The 19,797-nt window shown below is 43.0% G+C and overlaps 1 protein-coding gene across 1 annotated transcript in view; it reads left to right on the top strand.

Moving 5' to 3' along the window:
* The window catches only part of LOC107222983, a 65,374-nt gene extending 46,705 nt beyond the window's left edge, over window positions 1-18,669 (top strand). Inside the window, exons 14-17 of the mRNA XM_046744074.1 lie at window positions 543-2,732; window positions 2,882-2,985; window positions 3,269-3,471; window positions 18,607-18,669. Coding sequence (XP_046600030.1) covers window positions 543-2,732; window positions 2,882-2,985; window positions 3,269-3,471; window positions 18,607-18,669 — 2,560 coding nt within the window. The remainder of the gene's footprint in view (window positions 1-542; window positions 2,733-2,881; window positions 2,986-3,268; window positions 3,472-18,606) is intronic.
* Window positions 18,670-19,797: the final 1,128 nt, after the last annotated feature.

Genomic DNA, 19,797 nt, shown 5'->3' with positions numbered 1-19,797 from the left:
ATTATAGCATCAACCGCGGCTCTCTATATTTCTGAGAGGGATTACTATCGCTGTTCCCTAAATTTGAAGGGTTGAGCTCTGGTTGAAGAAGTTCCAAATCTTCCTGTATACTCAGGATACAATCAGGGCTTGGAAATTTTTAGCTTACTCATAAAACGCGGTGATAATTTCGTCGCGAGTTAATATTCCGGTCGATATACCGCATAATCCGGAATTGGTTAAGAGCATGGGTATATTCTACACGAGAAGCGAAACTGTTCATTTTTTCCAAGCAATCGATGTAATCACTAGACTCAAGTTGCACGGATGTGCGTTATAATAAAATCAAAATGATGTAACCAAAATTAGAGTTCACGATACCCATTATTTAAGAATATGTTATCGCAGCGATAAATGTCAGTTCGTAACTTAACTGAAATGGGTGGTCGTTAGATAGTCGATTATTAGATAGGTTTATCCGTCACCGGCACACGACCACCGGCATCGCCACCATCGCTTTAACCACCACCCACGCATTTAATTAAGGTGTTTTTTTTGTATAGTGGACCAACGTCACGGCGTCGAAAAACCCTTCAACCCCAGCGTAGGCCGATGTCGCGACAGGAAGGCACCGGCAAAAAGTTACCCCCAACTCCAACGAAACCGAGTAGCATTTTAGTCGGTAAGAAACCTGCCTCACTTCCAACGACCCCGGGGAGACAGCTGCCCAGGACTAGAACACCGTCCGAGGAGGGATACTACAAGTCTGATTACAACGAGGATTACAACTACGCGTACCAGAGCCAGGACAACCTGCCGCAGGATACGTACACGGAAAATGTTTACGGTGAGGCGTATCTCGGGCTCAAGGACTCTTCGTATCAGCAACCATACACCCAAACTTACACCACCGACTACTCGGCAGAAGCGTACAACGACGCGGCCGTACAAGACCAGGGAATTTACAATCAGGCGATAGGTCAGTATCCCAAGGAGTACGATCAGAGCAGGTTACAAGACGGACCTTACGAGGAACCGACCTACAACGCACAGCAAGCGTACGAGCAAAGCAAGGCGGTAGGCTACCAGGAGCCTTATCAAGACCCCTACGACCAAACGACTCACGACAATTATGGAAAGGCCGTGCTCGATCCTTACCAAACGTCGCAAGGACGGACCAACGACGAGTACGTGGAACCTGGGGTCGTCGAAAACGCGATGGACTCGACGTCATACAAAGATACAGGGTACCAACAAACGCCTGATAATTATCAGGAGCAGTATCCCGGTCACTACGACTCGCAGTACAACGTTCCCGCTTCCGTGAATTACGAGCAGACGAGTCTGGCCCAGGGAAACTACCAGGACAGCTTCGATCAAAACAACGTCACGGAGGCTTATGATCCTGCGATATATCAGAAGCCTTACGATCAGCCGACTGAAGAGAATTACCAGGACAAATATGCGGACCAATATGTCGTTCCGACGTCGGGGGCGTATGGCGATGGGTACCAGGAAGATTTCGGTCAAGAACCGGTCCCGGTTTCTCAGGCGCAGTACGACGAGTCCTACAAGCAGCAGGATATGTACCAGGACCAATACACGGCGTACAAAGAGGCATATGTAAACGAGGGTCAGGGTGACTACAAAGATGATTACCAGCACCAGTACCAGGATCAAGACTACACCGAGCAGTACGACGATTCGTACCAGGAGTCGTATCAAGAATCTTTCGAGAAGTACAAGGAAGGCGAGATGGCGGATATAGAAAGGCGGCAGAGCGAAGTGCCGGAACTTTCCGTCACGACCCCGCGAGGCCAGACCAGGCTGAACGGTTACCCTTCGAGCGAGTCGGAATACTTTTACCCCTCTCAGGACAATCAGGTGATTTCGCCGTTGGGCTTGTCGAGGAAAAAGAAGCTCGGTAAGCGAGAAGCGAATCCTCTTCAACAGCAGAACACCGACTCTCTTGAGTCCAGAGACGACGAACTGAAAGAGTCCTTCGAGACCGCGGTCAGCTCCATTGCCAGCAGCCAGACCAGAAGAGGGTTTTCCGAGTACTCGACAGCCGGAGAATCGAGTCCTACGGCGGCCACGCTGGTCGACTCACCTCAAGGGCAGCGTCAAGGCCAAATCTCAGTGTCGGGACTCACGTCAGCCAACCACGTGGTGGTGGGCAGTCAAGCAAATGTGGCGGTCGTTACGACGTCGGCGGTTGTTCACAACGGGTCGGCGATAACGACGAACGGAAAAAGGTTGACAAGAACCGATTCGTATCAGACGGAAATAATGGAGGATGAGTATCAGGACGTTGTTCCAAGTGAACCCCGGAGAAAAGACTCGCAGCTTTCCCATCAAAGTATCAGCAGTCAGCCCTCCGTTCATTCCCAACAGAAGCCAAAATTAACTAGAGGCGAACCTTACGCGACAGATCACATGTCGAGGGATGATTCCTATGATAATTTATCCAGGAAGGACTCTTACGCACAGTCGGTGAGGAGGGATTCTTACGGATCTATCCACACTCAAGACGGGTTCAAACCCCCGCTCAACAGGACCGATTCGTATCAACAGAGGGAATTGTCCAGGGGTGGATCATACGCCCAAAATTTCAACGCGCCTCAGCCCATATCCAGGGCCGAAAGCTATCAGAGAGGGTATTTTAAACAACAGGACTCTATGGAGGACACCGATATTGTTCTTAGCAACACTGTAAACGGAGAGTACAAAATGAGAGACGAAACTCTTGAAAGGTAATTGCTATATTTGTCTACGTACCAATTGGTCTAAGTTTTGTTTATGTCATTGAATCCGGACTTATATTTGCCAGAAATTCTTCACGAGCTTTTTAGTTGCACAATATTTTTGTAAAAGTCTCATATATCGATTGTTGTACTAACAGGTATCAACGTGGAGAAGAAGCCATGATTCGAGGGTCTAGGGAAAACTCTTTGGTCGAACCCTATAAGGGGACGCCACCCACATCACACTCCATCAGTCCTCAAGGTTTGCCTTATTTCATTCAATTGTCGATCGAATCAAAAACTTCGCAATGTTGAAATTTAGATGTCTTTCATATCATGATCTCCAACTTCCAAAGTTTTTTGTTTTTCGTCAATGAGATTCAGTCTCAAAGGTTGCAGACCTCGTTGATTTTGAATTTGACGTTTAAATTATCGAAAACAAAATGGTCGATTCAACGACTGACACAAATGAAGAACGACTTTATTGTAAAGAAAGATGTGGATATCAAGAAATGTTATTTAATACCTCAATGATTTTTACGCAGGGAGCGTGATCAAACAAGCGTCCTTAGACGAGAGCGTGCAGATGGATACACCTCCGAGAAGTCCACCAGAACCACCTGCGGACGAAGAACTCCTTGATCTGGTAGGATCTGTTCCTGTACCGACTCAACTGAAAGAACGCACGGAGATGACACCGAAGCAGAGATGGCACTGGGCCTACAATAAGATCATCATGCAGTTAAACGTGAGTTGTTTTTTCACTTAAGTTACTTTTACAATTAGTACGACTGGCTGTTGACCACGATTTAGATGGAAGATATCTGTTAAGAACCAAATTTTCTATATCTTAAAAATATTGGTAGCAACTGCAAAAACAAAACTGTCACAAGCGTTTTAGAGGTTTAAATCTCGACTGAAGGTTGTCAAACAATAAGCTTTCTGTTTCGAAACAACAATCATAGTCATTGCAACCACTTAAACTGTGCCTACAATGGTGGTGTTGGAAACGTTAAGGATTTCTCTGATTCTCAATTGTAAAATTAGGTTTCATGAAGTTCCGGAATTGCGTTCATCGCGACATTCCTTATCTGAATGTGATTAAAGAAAAAACATTTGAAGAGTTCTAAATCATATTATGAAGTCCCCACTGTAATCTAAAAATCTATCTTAATCTTCATGTGTCTCCATTAACTGATTGTTAAGTTAATATTATCGAAATGAAACTTATATTTGCAAAACAATTCCCATTCGAATACCTACTGACAGCAGGATTAAAATATATATACAGAAGAAGGAAGCCACCTCTCTCGTTGTTTACACGTTGCACGCTGTAGAGAAGTTTGTCGCGAATTAACTAATCAAGCTTTCTCGTTTTCAAGGGAGTTTTTAGTAGCTTGATGATTATTAAACTAGCTGGTATGACTATAGAGTGTAGGGAAAATCGTGTTCACCAGCATGCACATACCTATGGTCGTTAACTGAGCAGGGTTAACTTTTGAGGTCTGAATTGAGTTGCTAAAATTAGAGCTCCCATGAGTCGTTTATTATGTTCACCACCGTCCGTCTCTCTTCAATGACCACTTCAAGGTTTTCCGATTAACTGTCAGGGGGTAAGTTAATAACTTTTTTTAGAAGAGCTCTACTTTCCTGGCGAGGCTTAGTGTCACATTGCCTATCGTTATTAAACTAGCTTTCGCACGCTGGTTCATTTCCTCAACTAAATATCGTGATATACGATTTTACATGACTGCCACGCCTACTCGAACCGAGCTTTACGTTTTATTTTTTCAGCACACACTGCGTTCTCCAGTAATCTTTCAACGCATAAATTCTATTCAAAGCCACATTTCTGACTAATCCGTCCTACCGAAAATACCATCTGTCATCGTAGAACTCGGTGAAGACAATAACTTAAAGGACCTCTTTAGAGTAACAGGAGTGGGAGACGGTTAACCCCTGTCATAAACTAACTTCTTGGAGCTGATAACATCCCTTCTCAACCCCAAATTCGCGTTCCATAATTCTGAGTCTAGTACACTCGTAACGTTTGGAGATGCGACAAATTTTTTCATCTTTTTTTTTCTTCGCTTCACTAATATCGCGTGCCACTAACCTCAGATTTTGTCCATGACTCGACTTACGACCCGCATTCTATTATACGATCCTTCGGGAAAAGAGAATGACATTGTCAAACATATTAGTCACCTACGCCAGCCAAGGCCATTGTGGAGTTGAATGGATCCACTGGACAACATTTTACTCGCGATAAAATTCGTTCATCGGGTATAAACTGGTGAGAAATTTTATGATGGATCACCGACCAGTGTCAGCCACGTTCTAAACTAGTATTGAAACTCGATTTTCTCACAAAACTGAATCTGGAATTATTCGTCGATTCGATCTATTGGTTTTTTTTTTTACTTTTCCGAATATTCGCCGGCACTTATTCAAGGCGGAGAATTCCCGAATGGCTTCGTGTATCGAGAGAACTTGGACTGCTCGAATTTATGGTGGTGGGAAAACTTTCATCATTGTCCTTCCTTACGGACGGGTGTATTTATTTGACACTCGTAAGAATCGGAGGACTCGATTCCTCTTGGCCACAGCGAAGCGAAGTTTCATTTTCGCCCGTGTAACGCGAATATTTGATTGACGGCAAAAGAGCGAGTTAATCCGATATCTGAGGTGAGAAACTTGACCTTCTGTAACAAGGGCTTCTCGCATCTGATACGCATTTCACTGGAACCGATAATAAGTCTGAGCTTGAGAATACTCGCGCACTTTTAACCGTCTGGACAGCGCGGTGGCGGATCAAATTTGCAATTAATTTCCTGAAATATCCTGTTCCTGACTATCCGAACTTCCGAGGTGTCCGAACACATTGTCGCACTTGAAATGCAGCTGAGATTGGCGTCGAGCACTTCGGAGCCTCGCATTGTTTGCTTCTGATTAACGTGGCCTACACGATCGTTCCATTAACGTCCATGTGTGCCGCTGTTTGCTCTGCATTATTGTCCCGATAGATTGACGAATTACGTCAACCTTGGAGTCGAAATACGTGCCGTAATTCCTCAAATTGCATCTGAGTACCCTCCGAACATTGGCCAATCGATTATTTAATCAGGTAAAACTAAACAACTAGTCTTTTGCCAAGCTCAATACACGGCAGTTTTAGGAACATCAGCTGATTAACCAACCGCTCCGCGAATTTTATCCTTATCTTATTTATAGGGCGTACAAAGTGGCAAATAAATTAAGCGAGCGTTTACCCAAAGCAGTTTCCAACTGATCGCGATATCGACCATATAATGATGGCTTTCCCTTTTAATAAATTGTCGACAGGAAGACTGGAATATTTCCAGTGTACCCGCTTCTATAACTACACAGTATCTAGATAACGCAAAAATATGCGTCTGGCAGGTTTTTTTCCACCATTCATTAGCATGCTGCATCGTTAATATTCATTCGTGTCACGCGTGTATAATCCACCGATCAACAAATACCCGAGGATGATTAAATTCCAATAAACTTTACATATTTCTGTTATGTCGCCGGTTGAAGTAAACGCGAATTTGCCCGTTTTGTGGGTTGCATTACGTGACTGTTGTGTACGATATAGCGTAGGTACCGAACAACACTGTGATATGCAAAATTTGTTACGGGAGTGAAATATCGCGGGTGGAAATAATCAGACTGAAAAATGGAAACGTTCTGGAACGCGGGAAAGAAATTGATACACAACAAACGCGTTACACGGGAGTTTAATTCGATATTAAAAGGCTGTGACCGTATTGCGTGCGAGCGAGACGAATTCGATTTGATCGAATCCCAAAACTGCGCAGTTTTCAATTTCCTGATGAATATTTTTCCTCTATTTGCTCGCAGTTATTATGAAAAACGGATACCACACGAAGAAATTGAATTGCGGAAAATCCGAGCGCACAGCAATTGAAAGGTAGTAGGCGTGAACTTGAGACAGGTTCGGTGAATCTACATGACGCTTGTACAGAATGCTGACAATCAATGTAGGCCAAACGTGTTCAGTATGCAACAATAAGCAGCCCGTATAACAAGCAGTCGGATAGGCCGCGATATCACCTTAGAGACAAGGCCAGGACTCCCACGCCAGTCATTCGTCATATCAGTTTAAATGCACCTGTCCATAACGTTCAGTAGGTAATTGGTGCTCGCCGCGAACGGATTTCCTCCACCCTTCGCCGCAGTAGGGATAAAGTGACGATAAGTTAGCGAAAAGCGAACTAATTTATCCCGATAAGTGCCACCCCCGTACTTTTGAACGCACTGCGAGAGTTTCCAGCTCCCTCGACGAGTGCTACTCTCGATGGTATCCGCCCTGGGAGTTCAGAGGGTGATTTTGTGTGACAAGCCGGGAACAAGGTCGACGTAAAGGTCGTAGATACACGCGTGGGACAAGGTCTACCCGAGGGAGTGAGGGACGAGGTTATTAGGTTCCGTTTTTCCTCGGAAAATCCGAACTCGGTGTATATGCGCCTTTTGTCTGTGTCCGTTTCAAAGTTACTTTGACACCCTTTTATACCTTGTACGGAGTCGAGAACTCGGCGCGGCGCCCTAACTAACCGAAGACGTAAAATAAAACCCCAACGCTCATACGTTTTAATTTAATAAACTTTTCAGGCCCGAGTTTATTTTCGACTTGATTACCGCGAGGAGCGTAATACTTACCCCGTTGCTCGTGAAAGTGAAAGAAAAAAAATTTCTACAACTTTTTCTCTCCAGAGTTTCATTACGTACGTCCGTTTACCTCCGCGTTGTGATATTAACTAACCTTGTCTCTCTCTCTCTCTCTCTCTCTCTCTCTCTCTCTCTCTCTCTCTCTCTCTCTCTCTCTCTCTCTTTCTCTCTCTCTCTCTTTCACCCTTTTTCTCGCTTTCTCTTTTTATCCCCTGCGTGCAGAAAGGCTGAAAGTAAAATCTATTTATCGATCGTTATTAGCTTATATCAGACGGAAGTGTTAGTAACGAAGACCCCTGGTGATCAGGGGGTAAATCGTCAAGGGTGGTTGTGTTAACTTAAGTGAAAAGCTCTGTGAGAGGTCTCCGTCAGAGGATCGCCTACCTAGAGCAGATTCGCATTGCCTAGCCAGGCATCGTCAAATGTGGACGAAGAAAACCGAGGGCGCTGACAACGGGCTGATACAAGGGAATGTGGTGGCATACTTGGACAGAGCTTTCAGTTTCCTGCAGTTTTCTTATAAAAAAATCGGACCTTTCACATTTTTCGATCAATCCGCGGGTGCTAAAGCTGTGATCAGTCGGTCATAAAACGACCAAAAAACGGACGCTAACGTTATGATAAGGATAATCGCTTGTTTTCCGATTAGCAACGGCAAAAAAGGACCGAACCAGAATGGTTGGAGCACGGATTTACGATTTGAATAGTGTCGGGGCACTCGGATGTCGGGGGGAGGAGTTTGAATCGGACCGGAAATGTGTCACGCCAGGCAACCGGACGTGAGTTATCAGTGCGATAAACAATACGACAGCGGCAAGACAACGAGCGTACGTTTTACCGCGAAATATTAACCCTTTCAGCGTACAATAGCCGCGGGCAGTTCAACGGACTGTTGAAATTCCGTTGAATGTTTCGCATTTCGCCTGACAATTATTCATGTGTTTAATTACGCGGGACTTGAAGAACGGTTTTAACGAACAATTAAGCTGTTATATAATAAGCGCAGAAAATTATTCCCGCTGAAATTCTCAAAGATAATATTAAATCGTCCAACCGTAATTATAATAATAACGAGTTGAAGTGTTTTGACGGAAGACGGCTGACGGAATGACTTGAATTTATCAGGATGGAATAACTTTGGTTATTACTCGCGGTGGTGGAAACGAGTGACGTGCCGGAAGAGGTCGGGCTTACCGTCCTTTGAAACAGAGAGAACGTCACTCAATATAAGAATGGATAGTAAAGATAGGTCAACCGAGTGGGCCCTGCTCTTCCCTTTGAAGGCCGGGTTCTTCGCTATGCGCTCTTCCATATCGTCGAAGAGCGTCCATAAGGAGCGGGAGAAACTACTGAGGGAAAAACACATTCAGTCGAGGCACGGGATGCGCCGAGGCTCGTCTCTCTCGGACCTTGACAAACTGCAGAACAAGGAAACGCTACCGGACATAGTGAGGTCGGTGGAAAAGGGCTCCGAATCGGTTCCCCACTCGCCGGCCTTGTCAAGAACGAATCTCCAGCTTACGACTCAGGTCCGGGGGAGCATCGGGGATCTGATGAATCTGAAAAAATACGGAGGATCAAACTGGAGCGTCCGCAGCGAGACGTTGATAGCGAAAACCGTCCCACTGAGCACCGTCACACCGAAGCAAAGTCCGCCGACCGAACAATCCGAAGACGACTTTTGCACCGAGATGCAGGTCTTCGTCAGGACGGAAGAGTGCCTCGAGAACGGGGAACTTCTGACTTGCGCTCAGAGGACTCAGAGGTTAAGCAGGCTCATCAAAAGGCAGAGGGAAACTTTAGTGCTGACGCCCAGCACTTTGACGAAAAATCTTGTAAGTAAAGTAAGCGCGAAGAACTGCGAGCTTTGTTCGTTCGCGATGCCTTTTCATGCACGATATCGATAGATGCTCGTGCATTTGGGAGGTTTAATGATTCATTGATTCGTAATGTCCCGCAAGTGATTTTCCGTGAGTTTTACTCACCTCGAGTAACGATGAAAGGTTATGTGGATGTGAATAGATAATTCGTCGATAAAAGCCGCTGCGCGAGAAAGTTTAGAGATTTTAAACCCGGATGGATTCAACGATTTTCGTTTAAAACGGCTTGCATATTTCAGTCCATTTTCTACGTTTGCGATAGAAATTTGTTTGCGTTGTTCCATCGCTCAAGTGCAGCGCGAGTCGTGTTTGCTCCGCAGCATGCTTGTGTCCAGGGGAATTTGTTGGTTTAAACTGACCTCTCGTTGTACAATCTACTTGATTGTATTACACGAGCTGAACAGCCGGGTGAATTGATCAGAGGGCGGATAGCCTCTGACCGTCCCTACGAAGCACCGACGTATTACGCTTTCTTGGACAATATCGTTGAGGGTATTTTTATGCCGTTTTTTATTATCATTATTATCCTCTTTATAAACGATAAAAATTCGAAAAGAATTTGGGATAACAAGCGGTACGAGTACAGCACGATATGCAGACCGGTCACGTACAAGTCTTTCCGCGTAGTTTCAGTGGAATATAACAGCTCAGCACGTGAAAGCTGTCTGGCTACCGAAAGTGGCCAAACTTGTAGGTTGTTCGGCGCTTCGCAGAGACGTTTTCGAATTTCAGTTCCCATCAAACTTTTTTCCAAGTATCGTCTTGGGAGCTGCCTGTAAGCTTTTCGCAAGAGCTCGGTTCAGCTGCGGGTTCACAGCAGAGAACGTATACGTTCTCTATTGAAACGTATTCACCACTGGGCGAGCTAGTGGAGATGTAAATTTTTGCTGAATTTCACCAGCGAGAAAATCGGCGAGTATTATATACGATTTAGGGAAATCGACTGCTTTTCTATACGGCGTGCGGAATTATTTTACCTTCTCAACCGCTTAAAACGTGGCGCTGATTCTCTCGAGCGATAATCAAGATCCCTGTCATTTGGTCGCATTAGCGTTGATAATTATATCAGCTCAGTTTTGTACAGTTCCGGTTCGATTTATCACTTTCAGCCGCATAATCCGCGCTCGCACTCGTCGTTGGTTAGTTTTATACAAATGGGAATACTTCAACTTTACGGGGTCAGATTAAACACGAGCTTCATTTTCTCCGGTCCCCGTGATATTGCGCGAGACGTTACGCATACGTATCTTCATCAACGACGTCGGAAATTTTCCTCTGGTTATTACGTATAATATATATTATATGTATTGTTATTGTTCTTTTTTTTTTTATTTAAATGGTTCCTCTGCTCTCCTCGCTGTCCGGAAAGCTCCATCCGCGGTACTTGGCGTGTAATTTGCGCAGTATTTTACGCGGCTCAAAACAATCCCATGGTGAATTTTACTCTTTTAATACGCTAGGACGTCCGTCCGCAGCGTTACTCGTTGTCTAGTTTATGTATGCTTATCGTTAGGCGAGATACAGCGATTGGAAGAAATTTCATACCGGCTCTCGTTTCGTCTTGCTTTTTTCCAATTCGCTACATTTAAGTTGGATCATCAAGTGTGCTATTTCAATCCCAGGACGTTGAACCGTATCTCGGAACTGTCGCCGAGAACGATCGAACTTGGAAGCTCATTGATTTTTCATTCTCTGGTTGCATTCTAAAGTTTATCCACCTGCCACGAGAAACACTTAAACTTGGTCAAATATTCAGCTGAAGGTGTTCCAAATCGATTGATATACTGCATCCGACAAGTTCGCTGCACAAAGTTTGTGCAAAAAGATTTTCGTCGTGAACTTTCTCCGGCACTCATTGTCAGCTTTGGCCCGAAGTTATAAAAATTCGACACTACGTATAACTAAGTAAATTCTCCGAGCACGTCCTACAGATTGTTTTAATATATGCAAGATTTTTATCATCCTTCTGGTATATTTTTTCCTATTCAGTTGGTTGTTCGTGAGTATTCACAGCACGTACCAACACAATTGACTACCTACGTATCAATTATTTCACCAATCATGATCTGCGTTACAATCTTTGGTATTTTCTTACTCGCTTTGCCTCAATAATACACTCAAATAGCGGTCGTGACTTTGCGGCCGAGAGTGTTTACATTTACACGTGTATCATCTCCTATATGTACAACACATTCGATGCTAGTCAATTTACGTCGAGTGTCGCGAGTGGCAGGTTGTGCAATGGGGAGCGGAAAAGATACTTTCACGTAAAATTGTACAAGAATTCTTTCACCTGTTTATCTTACCGTACTGTCGTTGAAGAATGGGCGCACTCAACAAGATCGGAAACAAACAGATCAGTCGGAAAGTCTACACTTGACGCGTGACGTGAGTAATCCACCTTCCCACGTATACCAGTTGTCAACTCACAATCAGTCGTATGAAAGGTATGAGGAAAGAGCTTGCGAGAGAATATATTGTCACGCGAGTTGTGGTGGTTTTAAGATATACGCATAAATAGAAAATCGCTAGGTCGATGGGTTCGCTAACAAATTGGCAATCCCTGAAGATTTTTAAATCATCGCATACTTCTTGTATCTACGTGCACAATTTCGGCCGTGTAGGTATACTTTATAGGTATCTTTCAGATAAAGTTCAGGCCTTAGAATCCGAATAAAAAAATTAGGACAGTTTCTGAACTCTCAAGTAGAGACCTGGGAATGCGAGAGAAAAAAAAGTTCATCGTATATGTATATATAACTGTGTGTAATAGTTCTGCGTCGTAAAAACTTTTTCCAGCTTCGCTTCACGCGCTTTGGGACTACTAAAGCCAGATAATATCTGAGTTGACAAATTTCAAAGCTTATACGTTTGCATCACGCCACTCAGTCGCGAATTACGCAATTACGTGTACGCAAAACTGCCGGCTGCTGCACTTTTGATCATGTTAAACCTTATATTCGCGCTGACCGTTTGGAATTGCGTGCTCAAATGTTGGTCAAAGTTTAAAATTTTTAACGCTGTTGTGAGTAGTTATTGATATTTCATCGGAATTTCGTTTATAGATCGTGGAATCAATCTGTTTTATCTCGACTGCTTTTGTCGCTCAACGAATTTTGCAAAATCCGAAAAGAACGGTGCGAATCCACCGACGTTGTGTCGGATCTTTCTTTCTTGGGAGAGCCTCGCTTCGTGATCCGGAATATGGATCAAATTCTGCACGTATCAGAGGGCCTTTGACTGAAAAATAAGATGCGATGGAAACCCGACCACCCCAGAAAGTTGAAACCTATTTTTCAGATTCTGTTTTACTTTCGTTTTTCATACCGGATGCAGAGTGTTTCAACTCCTAAATGGGATTAGTTCGGAAGAAAATTTATTCTGACTGAAGAGCCGCGCGTATTTTAATGGATATACATACATGCATTATACGTGTACGTTATTTCATGGTCCACGCTTACGCTCCGACTCATGTAATCCTCTCGTTAAAATCTCGTTAGATTTGTTATCCATTTTTGGCTAATTCTACGCGGGCACGTCAACCGCTACTCGTTTATTCCGCAAGCTTCGACGGCATACACTCAACATTTCATTCTTCGTTCGAGTCAAGACACTCGCAGAATCACAAGAGATTTCCTCGACTACGGAGATATTAGTCAATTCTTTTTCAGTACTGAGCCATTTCGCTGAAAAGAATAGTAATGTTATCCCGACAGAGGCAGCTCTTCTCTCAAAAGTAAAACTCGCAGACCAGCGTGAAACGCTCTGCCACGGATTGTATCGAGTTTCCCTGTTAAACTTGAAGTTGCGATATTAATGGCCCTATCCGTTTAAAAGAGAGCACCGGGGTTTTGATTTTTCGTGAAGCTGTTGTACAATTTCAACTACAATCACCGCCCGTTGTGTTTTACAAAGCTGAAAACACTCGCAGACAGAGTGATTTCTCTACTTCTCCGATTTCCAGCGACTTACATGTAAAGTTTCAATCTCCCAGCTAGGCCTTCTCAAATGTTTTCGCGATAAACTGAATTACTGTAATGTTTCACTCATCGTTACCCGAAATATGACGATAAATTTCCAACTATAACGAGTTCATTCTCCGTCGAGATAATTTTATTCAGAAGTTACGACACATTTATTACAGTGTAGTTACTTACGGTTTATTTCCATTGGTTTCCTTTATCGTCGTGAGACATGCAGAGCATACGGGGGTCAAGCTTGCAAGTCGCCGGTTCTCGTCGTTAAAACCACGCTGAAGAAAAAGGCATCCCGAAGGATCGGTAACGGATATCGTTTAACCGTACCTCGAAGAGGGCGTATACAACTTCGCAACGGGAAGAAGGCACGAGCAGGGAAGAAAATTCCCCACTCCCATGCCCCTCGGAAGAAATATCCCCTCGGCTCTTACACGTACGTAAGGAAACACGCGCGCGGCGACACTTAGCAGAGTAGGTCAGTCGAGATATCGCTTTGTGCGCGCAGATTCTCCGCGTCCAGTTATCTCAATTGTTGGACTCAGTCAACTTGGAAAGGAAACTCGACAAAGAGTTCGTATAAATAACCGGTTCGACCTCGTTGAGCGTGCCGAAATTTATACGAACATGACGCCATTTTTTTTTTTTTTTTAGTTTTTTTTATTCATTCTCAACAAAAATATATCGGGTACAATAATTGCATGCCCAAAACTTGCGGTCATTTTTGGGGATTTGAAGAGGGAAATCAGATCGGTAGTTCGATGATTCTCGATTCATTTTTGCAATCATAAAAAACGCACATCCTTTTGCTTGAAGATTTAGGTTCTTTTGATTCTCGATGTTGCGCGAAAAGTACCATCGACTGCCAACATTTGCGACGCACTTGAAATTTCGATCTTTGAAGCCTCCAAGACGCGTCGGCATTGCATTCGCAGATGGCTGACTTGACTAACGTTAATATGTTTCAGCTTGAAATTTGATTGCGTTCTACCGAATGAATGAGCGAATCAATGAACCAAAGTGAAATTTTTTAACGTGCCAGTCATACAGCCGTATAGGTACAGATGCTTTCGACTAACCGGAATGATATTTTTCTTGGAAATTCTTCGCTCCTTGTGACACCTTAACAGCCTGCCTTTGAAAATCGACGTTTGTTAACCCTAGAACATATACGTATCTTTTTTTCTACCTTGTAGCGCATGAGCGGGGTTGGTAATAACCGCACGCGTCTCTCGTACGTAAAATCGATGTAAAAGCAATAATGGGGCTCGTAAGTACATAAAATCTTTTCGTTTTTTCAATAAGGAAGCGACTGGTGAGGAGCGAATCCAATTTGTTTGAAGTTTATTTGGCAAAAACATCAATTGACTACCAAAAAGTGGCAAAAGAACGGCAAAAACGTCATTTTTCTAACATAATCTCGATATCTTTTTTTGTAATGAACCGATTTCCAAATTTCATAGGCGATTTTTAAAAAGATACATCACACTATCAGGAAAAAATTATTATTCCTACGTTCTGTTGAAGAAGTACATTTATTTCGGGATATGAAAATGGAAAGAATACGAAGTACGGAAATATGAAAAAAGTCAATAGAAACGTAACAAAAAATTGTGTGTAAGGGGTTTTGATATATTTTCATGTTTTTTTATTTTAAAAATAGTATATAGTTAATAATAATAAATTGTGTAAAGAATCGCATAACTAATTCGATTGCAGTAGCGCGAAGGCAACAATGTAAACGGCTATGTTGCATGTTTGAGCCATTTTCCGAGTTGACGTAAAAAAAATAAAGTAGCGTACATTGTTTATAAAGCGTCCAAGTTCACGGAGAAAATTGCTTCGGTATGTGAAGTGTATGGCATTTGATCATGTCCGTGACTATTGACGCTTAAATTATGTAATAATAATTAAAATATTTTTATTTGAGCGAAAAACTAAAATTCACTTAACGCCACCAAGCACCAACGGCGGCTACAGAGCGGGGAAGTTAGCAACCCCAGCTGTTGTTTTCAATTCTTTTACGTAATGACGAACGAGCAGCTGATGCTATCGCCGGCCTAAGCCTCAGGGCCAGATAGTGAAACTGAATTACGGTCACAGGTCCGGGCGGATAATGTCAATTTTAAGCTTAAGAGCGCAGCTTAAAAGACGGCTGGGTGGTTTACGACCCCGTACATGCGTTCCAGGGTTAAAACTGAAAAAATTTCTGAGAGTGCTTAGTAATTACGATAAATCTGCGAAACGAGTTTAAGCGACGCTTCGTGTACCCGGGTTCAGGAGTGTATTTATCGTTAGTGTCTTTATGTACAACCCTGCAAGTTGCAGAGGTCAAGTAGGTATTAGAGGCAGACGTAGATTGCGCTTAGGATGCTGCAGCTGTAAGCCCCCGTCTTTTTCTCATCTCGAGGACGGTTTATCGTTCGATAAATTGCAGGTAGCGCGAACCCGCGTCGGAATCCCGAGGGATTCGTACGGAAGTGTAGTCAAAATCTGATTCCTCGAGGCGTCTTGACCAATCCGTGCAAACTGTTGCCTGCTTTCTCTATTTTCAGAACTGAAAAAGGAACGCGTCCCGTGCCTAATGCCCAAATCGCAAAAGCTTTTTTCTTACCCAATTTTCACTAACCGTCTATATGGCCATTTCCATTTCTGAATGGGTGGATTCTTTCACAGATTCTCGCGGTGTAATTACGCAATTTGTCGAGTCACAATTTTGACCCAATTTTCTTTAACGAGGGTCAAAAAACGTGATAATAATAATCCGTGATTCGTTGGCTGGAAATTTCTGCGGTTTTGCTGCTGTAATAAACTGACATTCTGTTGAGAGGGCTTGAATATCCTTGAAGTGCAGGAATCCGCGGCATCTATTCAATATCGTGGCTGCAGCCTGCCTTTTATACTGGTTGCGCTAGGAGATGGGGGAAAAAAAGAGAGTTAATTACCGACTTTGAATTTTTTTAAACCCAAAACCCTTGAATATTAGGTAATTGATTGCGCGGAATGTTGCTAAAATCACAAGCCTCGGGTGAGCGTAAATTTTCAGTTTCAGCAACAGTTTAAAGCGAATGAGGTATACAAATTTTAGGGGTGGGCAACCGCGGTAGCAGGCATGAAATGGCAAAAGCTAGGCTGTCGATAAACCCATTTCCATGCACCATCGTAACTTTCCTTATGATTACAGAATTCAGTGAAAACCATTTCCCTCTCCCACAATCGATTTATTATTTTTCGTGTATGTTTTTTCTCTTATTTCTTGGTGGTGTCATATTTTTTTTTTTTTCTTTGATTTCTGCAACGACCAAGGTACTAAATAATCCAGTGAAATGAGGCATCTCTTGGATGTCATCTCTTTTTCTTTTTCTATCCTGACTCGCATACCTCGATAACCGCGGGAGTTAGTTTGACTTTGCCAATCAGCAGTAGATACCGAGAAGAAAAAGACATGGAAGGAAAGAACGAGTCTTTGTTCGGCTCCGCGTGCTTCTTTTGGTCGGCTAATTTCTCTGGGTATATTCTTTGGTCGAGGGAACTTTCGTACACCTGGAAGACGCTCCAGGGTGTTGTCTCTACGTATCGGCCACTGTTGTGTACTTATTATTCAGAATTTTCCACGTTAATATTATTTCATGTTCCGCCCACGGATTCTGCAGACAATGGTTAACGTCGATGTCTCCGAGGCAGAAGCGGAAGTGGAAGGTCAAAGGTATTTGTTCGCGATACTCACGTCAGCTACAACGGCATCTTCGTCGCCGGAACATGTATATAAATCTTGCCGAAAAAGGGGTTTTTTTACTTTTCGCCCCAATGCGTATAACGGGAATGGCATGTACGTATGATTCTGGATTGGAGTCAACGGTTTGATCGTCGCGTGGATAATGAATCCAACGGAATATGGGAACTCCGTTTCTTCCTTTAGAAAATCAAACACCACCTTTACTTATGGGGGTTTCCATGACGTGTGTTGCAAATTTCTAAAACATCATTTCGTCGGAAACGATACATACGTACATTACGTTTTGCGACTCGCATCTAACGGCTCGGTGCGGTGTTTTCTCATTGAAGAAAATGTCAAGACTTTGCGGGTTGAGATGACAGAACAGTTATCTTTGTTTTTACTATTTACAAAAGTTCTGCATCTTAACAGATTCGTGGATGCAGAGAGTAGATTAATTTTAACGAATATTCCTCTTCCCCCCCTTTTTCGCCATTGAATAAGCGAACGAAGAAGTTATTGAATTAGTCCAGTTCACGGATAGTTGAGGTTGTAAAATATGAAATTTGTCATATGTGCGCGTCGCTGTCAATGAATCGGTTGAAGGATAGTGAAAGGAGTGAAAATGGATGAACGGTGCGACTGAGAAAGACCCATAAATCTGTGCGAAGCTAAAATTAACCTGGCACGTGAACATATCGCACATGATTTCGGAGAAACAAAAATTAATACTTCTGAGATTCAACTGGTCTGTTTCAAAGGATATCTTCCGTAATATCTTTGGATCATGTATCAACCTACCAAGCCAAGTGGTTGGAGAAACTCTACCTGATCTAAAAAAATCACTTTTCAAAATTTTTTCGACGTGCATATGGATTTGTATTATCCGTTAGTACGATGAAATCCCATCGTTCGTTTAAACGAATATCACACCTCTTCATTGAGAGATGGATGTATCGGGCAATATGTGTATTTGAAATTTAGCAAATATTGACCTCGGGCAAAGCAAGCTATTATATTTGTAAATATTATTCATAGTATTCACTTTACCCTGTAACGAAAGCCTTCCATCTTTCTGGAATTCATAAATAATTATGAATATTATTTCAACTAATCAAACCTACCAAAATATTTATACGTCACCCTCGATCAATTAATTCACTTCTTTCTTCTAAACAGTGAATTACAAACGTCGACGTAAAGAATCATCCGAGGCAGGTTCTATTCAATCTTTCATTTTTGTTTAAAATGTTTTATGAATTCAGCTTCATTGCAAGATCATTTTTTTTTACTTACAGTACCGGCGCAGCTGGTAATGCGAAAGTAAATTTTTTACCCAAGCTTACGAAACTGCTCGAAACCAGCTGCGCACGGTACGTTCACCGTTCTCGTAGCAAAAGCGTAGCTCGAGGCGATAAATCCTTCGGATAAAATAAATTCAATCACATTAAATTACTTCCTCGTTGATGCACGTGGGCAATGTAATTCCATCGACAAGCTTTCCAATCCGGGAGTAATACACGGATGTAAAGACGTGCGCACTGTAGGCTTGTAAAATTTGACATACGTGTACTAATCGAAAATATTTTTTGTTTCAGGTGAGTAATTACGACAGTTACCTATTTGCCCTGCAACGTTTCATTTTCACATCCGGTGGGTAAGTCTCGTTGTTCCATTGACTGTTTTTTATCAGTTTTATACGTTTAAATTCTCGTTTTTCAGCACAATGTTTTGCCATTAAAATATAACGATCGATCTGCGAGACTGCCGGTTTAATCCACCGGCATCAAAATATCGTTAAACTTACGCCAAGAGTGTGTAACGATACAATTACTCTTTATTGTTCAACGGGTATCACCTATTGAAAAATTTGTGTCGAACATCGTAGCCGATAAACGACATTCTAGCGTGTCGTCCAAACGTTCGGTGATGTCGACGGATAGCGTGACGTTGAAATTAAGTGTAACATCCTTATCGTTGAAAAATCTCTCCCACCTTTTTCTGGAATTGAGTTATACTTACGGGCAACGCTGTGTACGCGTAGTTTCTGCTGCTGCGCGACGCGCAGTGCGTACGAATTTATTCCACGCTGGTGGATCAAACGGACAGATGGTTTGATTACGTTAATTAATTTTGACGAACAGAGAGTACGGTTTGCCCTCTTCTACGTCGGAGGATCGCAAACACTGTCTGAAGCTCCAGAAGCTGAGGCATTTCTCAAGCTTTGGCAGTCGGCTGAACCGCGTAACTTTGCTTACAGACAATCCCACGCGCCTGCTACAGAACCCGAGCCTTAACCAATATTCTCTATTTCGCAGACAAAATTCACCACCCACTGTATTCTCTGCGAATATTCTCTATTCGCGCAAAATCTATCAGGACGAGGCTCAGTTTTCGCATCTTCTGCGTGAGCGAAAACCGATTGAGACTCCTCCGATTCACCGTCCGTGTAACAGCCTTGACCGATATTCGGTAAAAGCATTAAGCTTTTATACAGAGCGAAACTTTTCCGAAGTACTTTTCCTTTCACAACTTCCGGCAAACACTTGGCGTAGAAATTGTTTGCGAATGGATATCTGCTCCGAGCGCTCTTTTCCTCCTGCTCTCTTTATCGCTCTCTCTCTCTCTCTCTTCATCCATCCATGATAAAATATGGTCAGTAAATACCGTGCTGTACACATTGATATTGTATAAATTCCCTCGCGTACGTTCACGTTTACTGCACATAAATTCACGTATATAACGCAGACGGAGCGGCGCCGACATGAGTTCGAAAGGAATTTAATACG

The sequence above is a fragment of the Neodiprion lecontei genome, chromosome 6, assembly GCF_021901455.1.
Source record: "Neodiprion lecontei isolate iyNeoLeco1 chromosome 6, iyNeoLeco1.1, whole genome shotgun sequence".
NCBI classification, from domain to species: domain Eukaryota; kingdom Metazoa; phylum Arthropoda; class Insecta; order Hymenoptera; family Diprionidae; genus Neodiprion; species Neodiprion lecontei.
The sequence above is the reverse complement of the archived record's forward strand: the minus strand, read 5'-3'. Positions and strand labels throughout refer to the sequence as shown.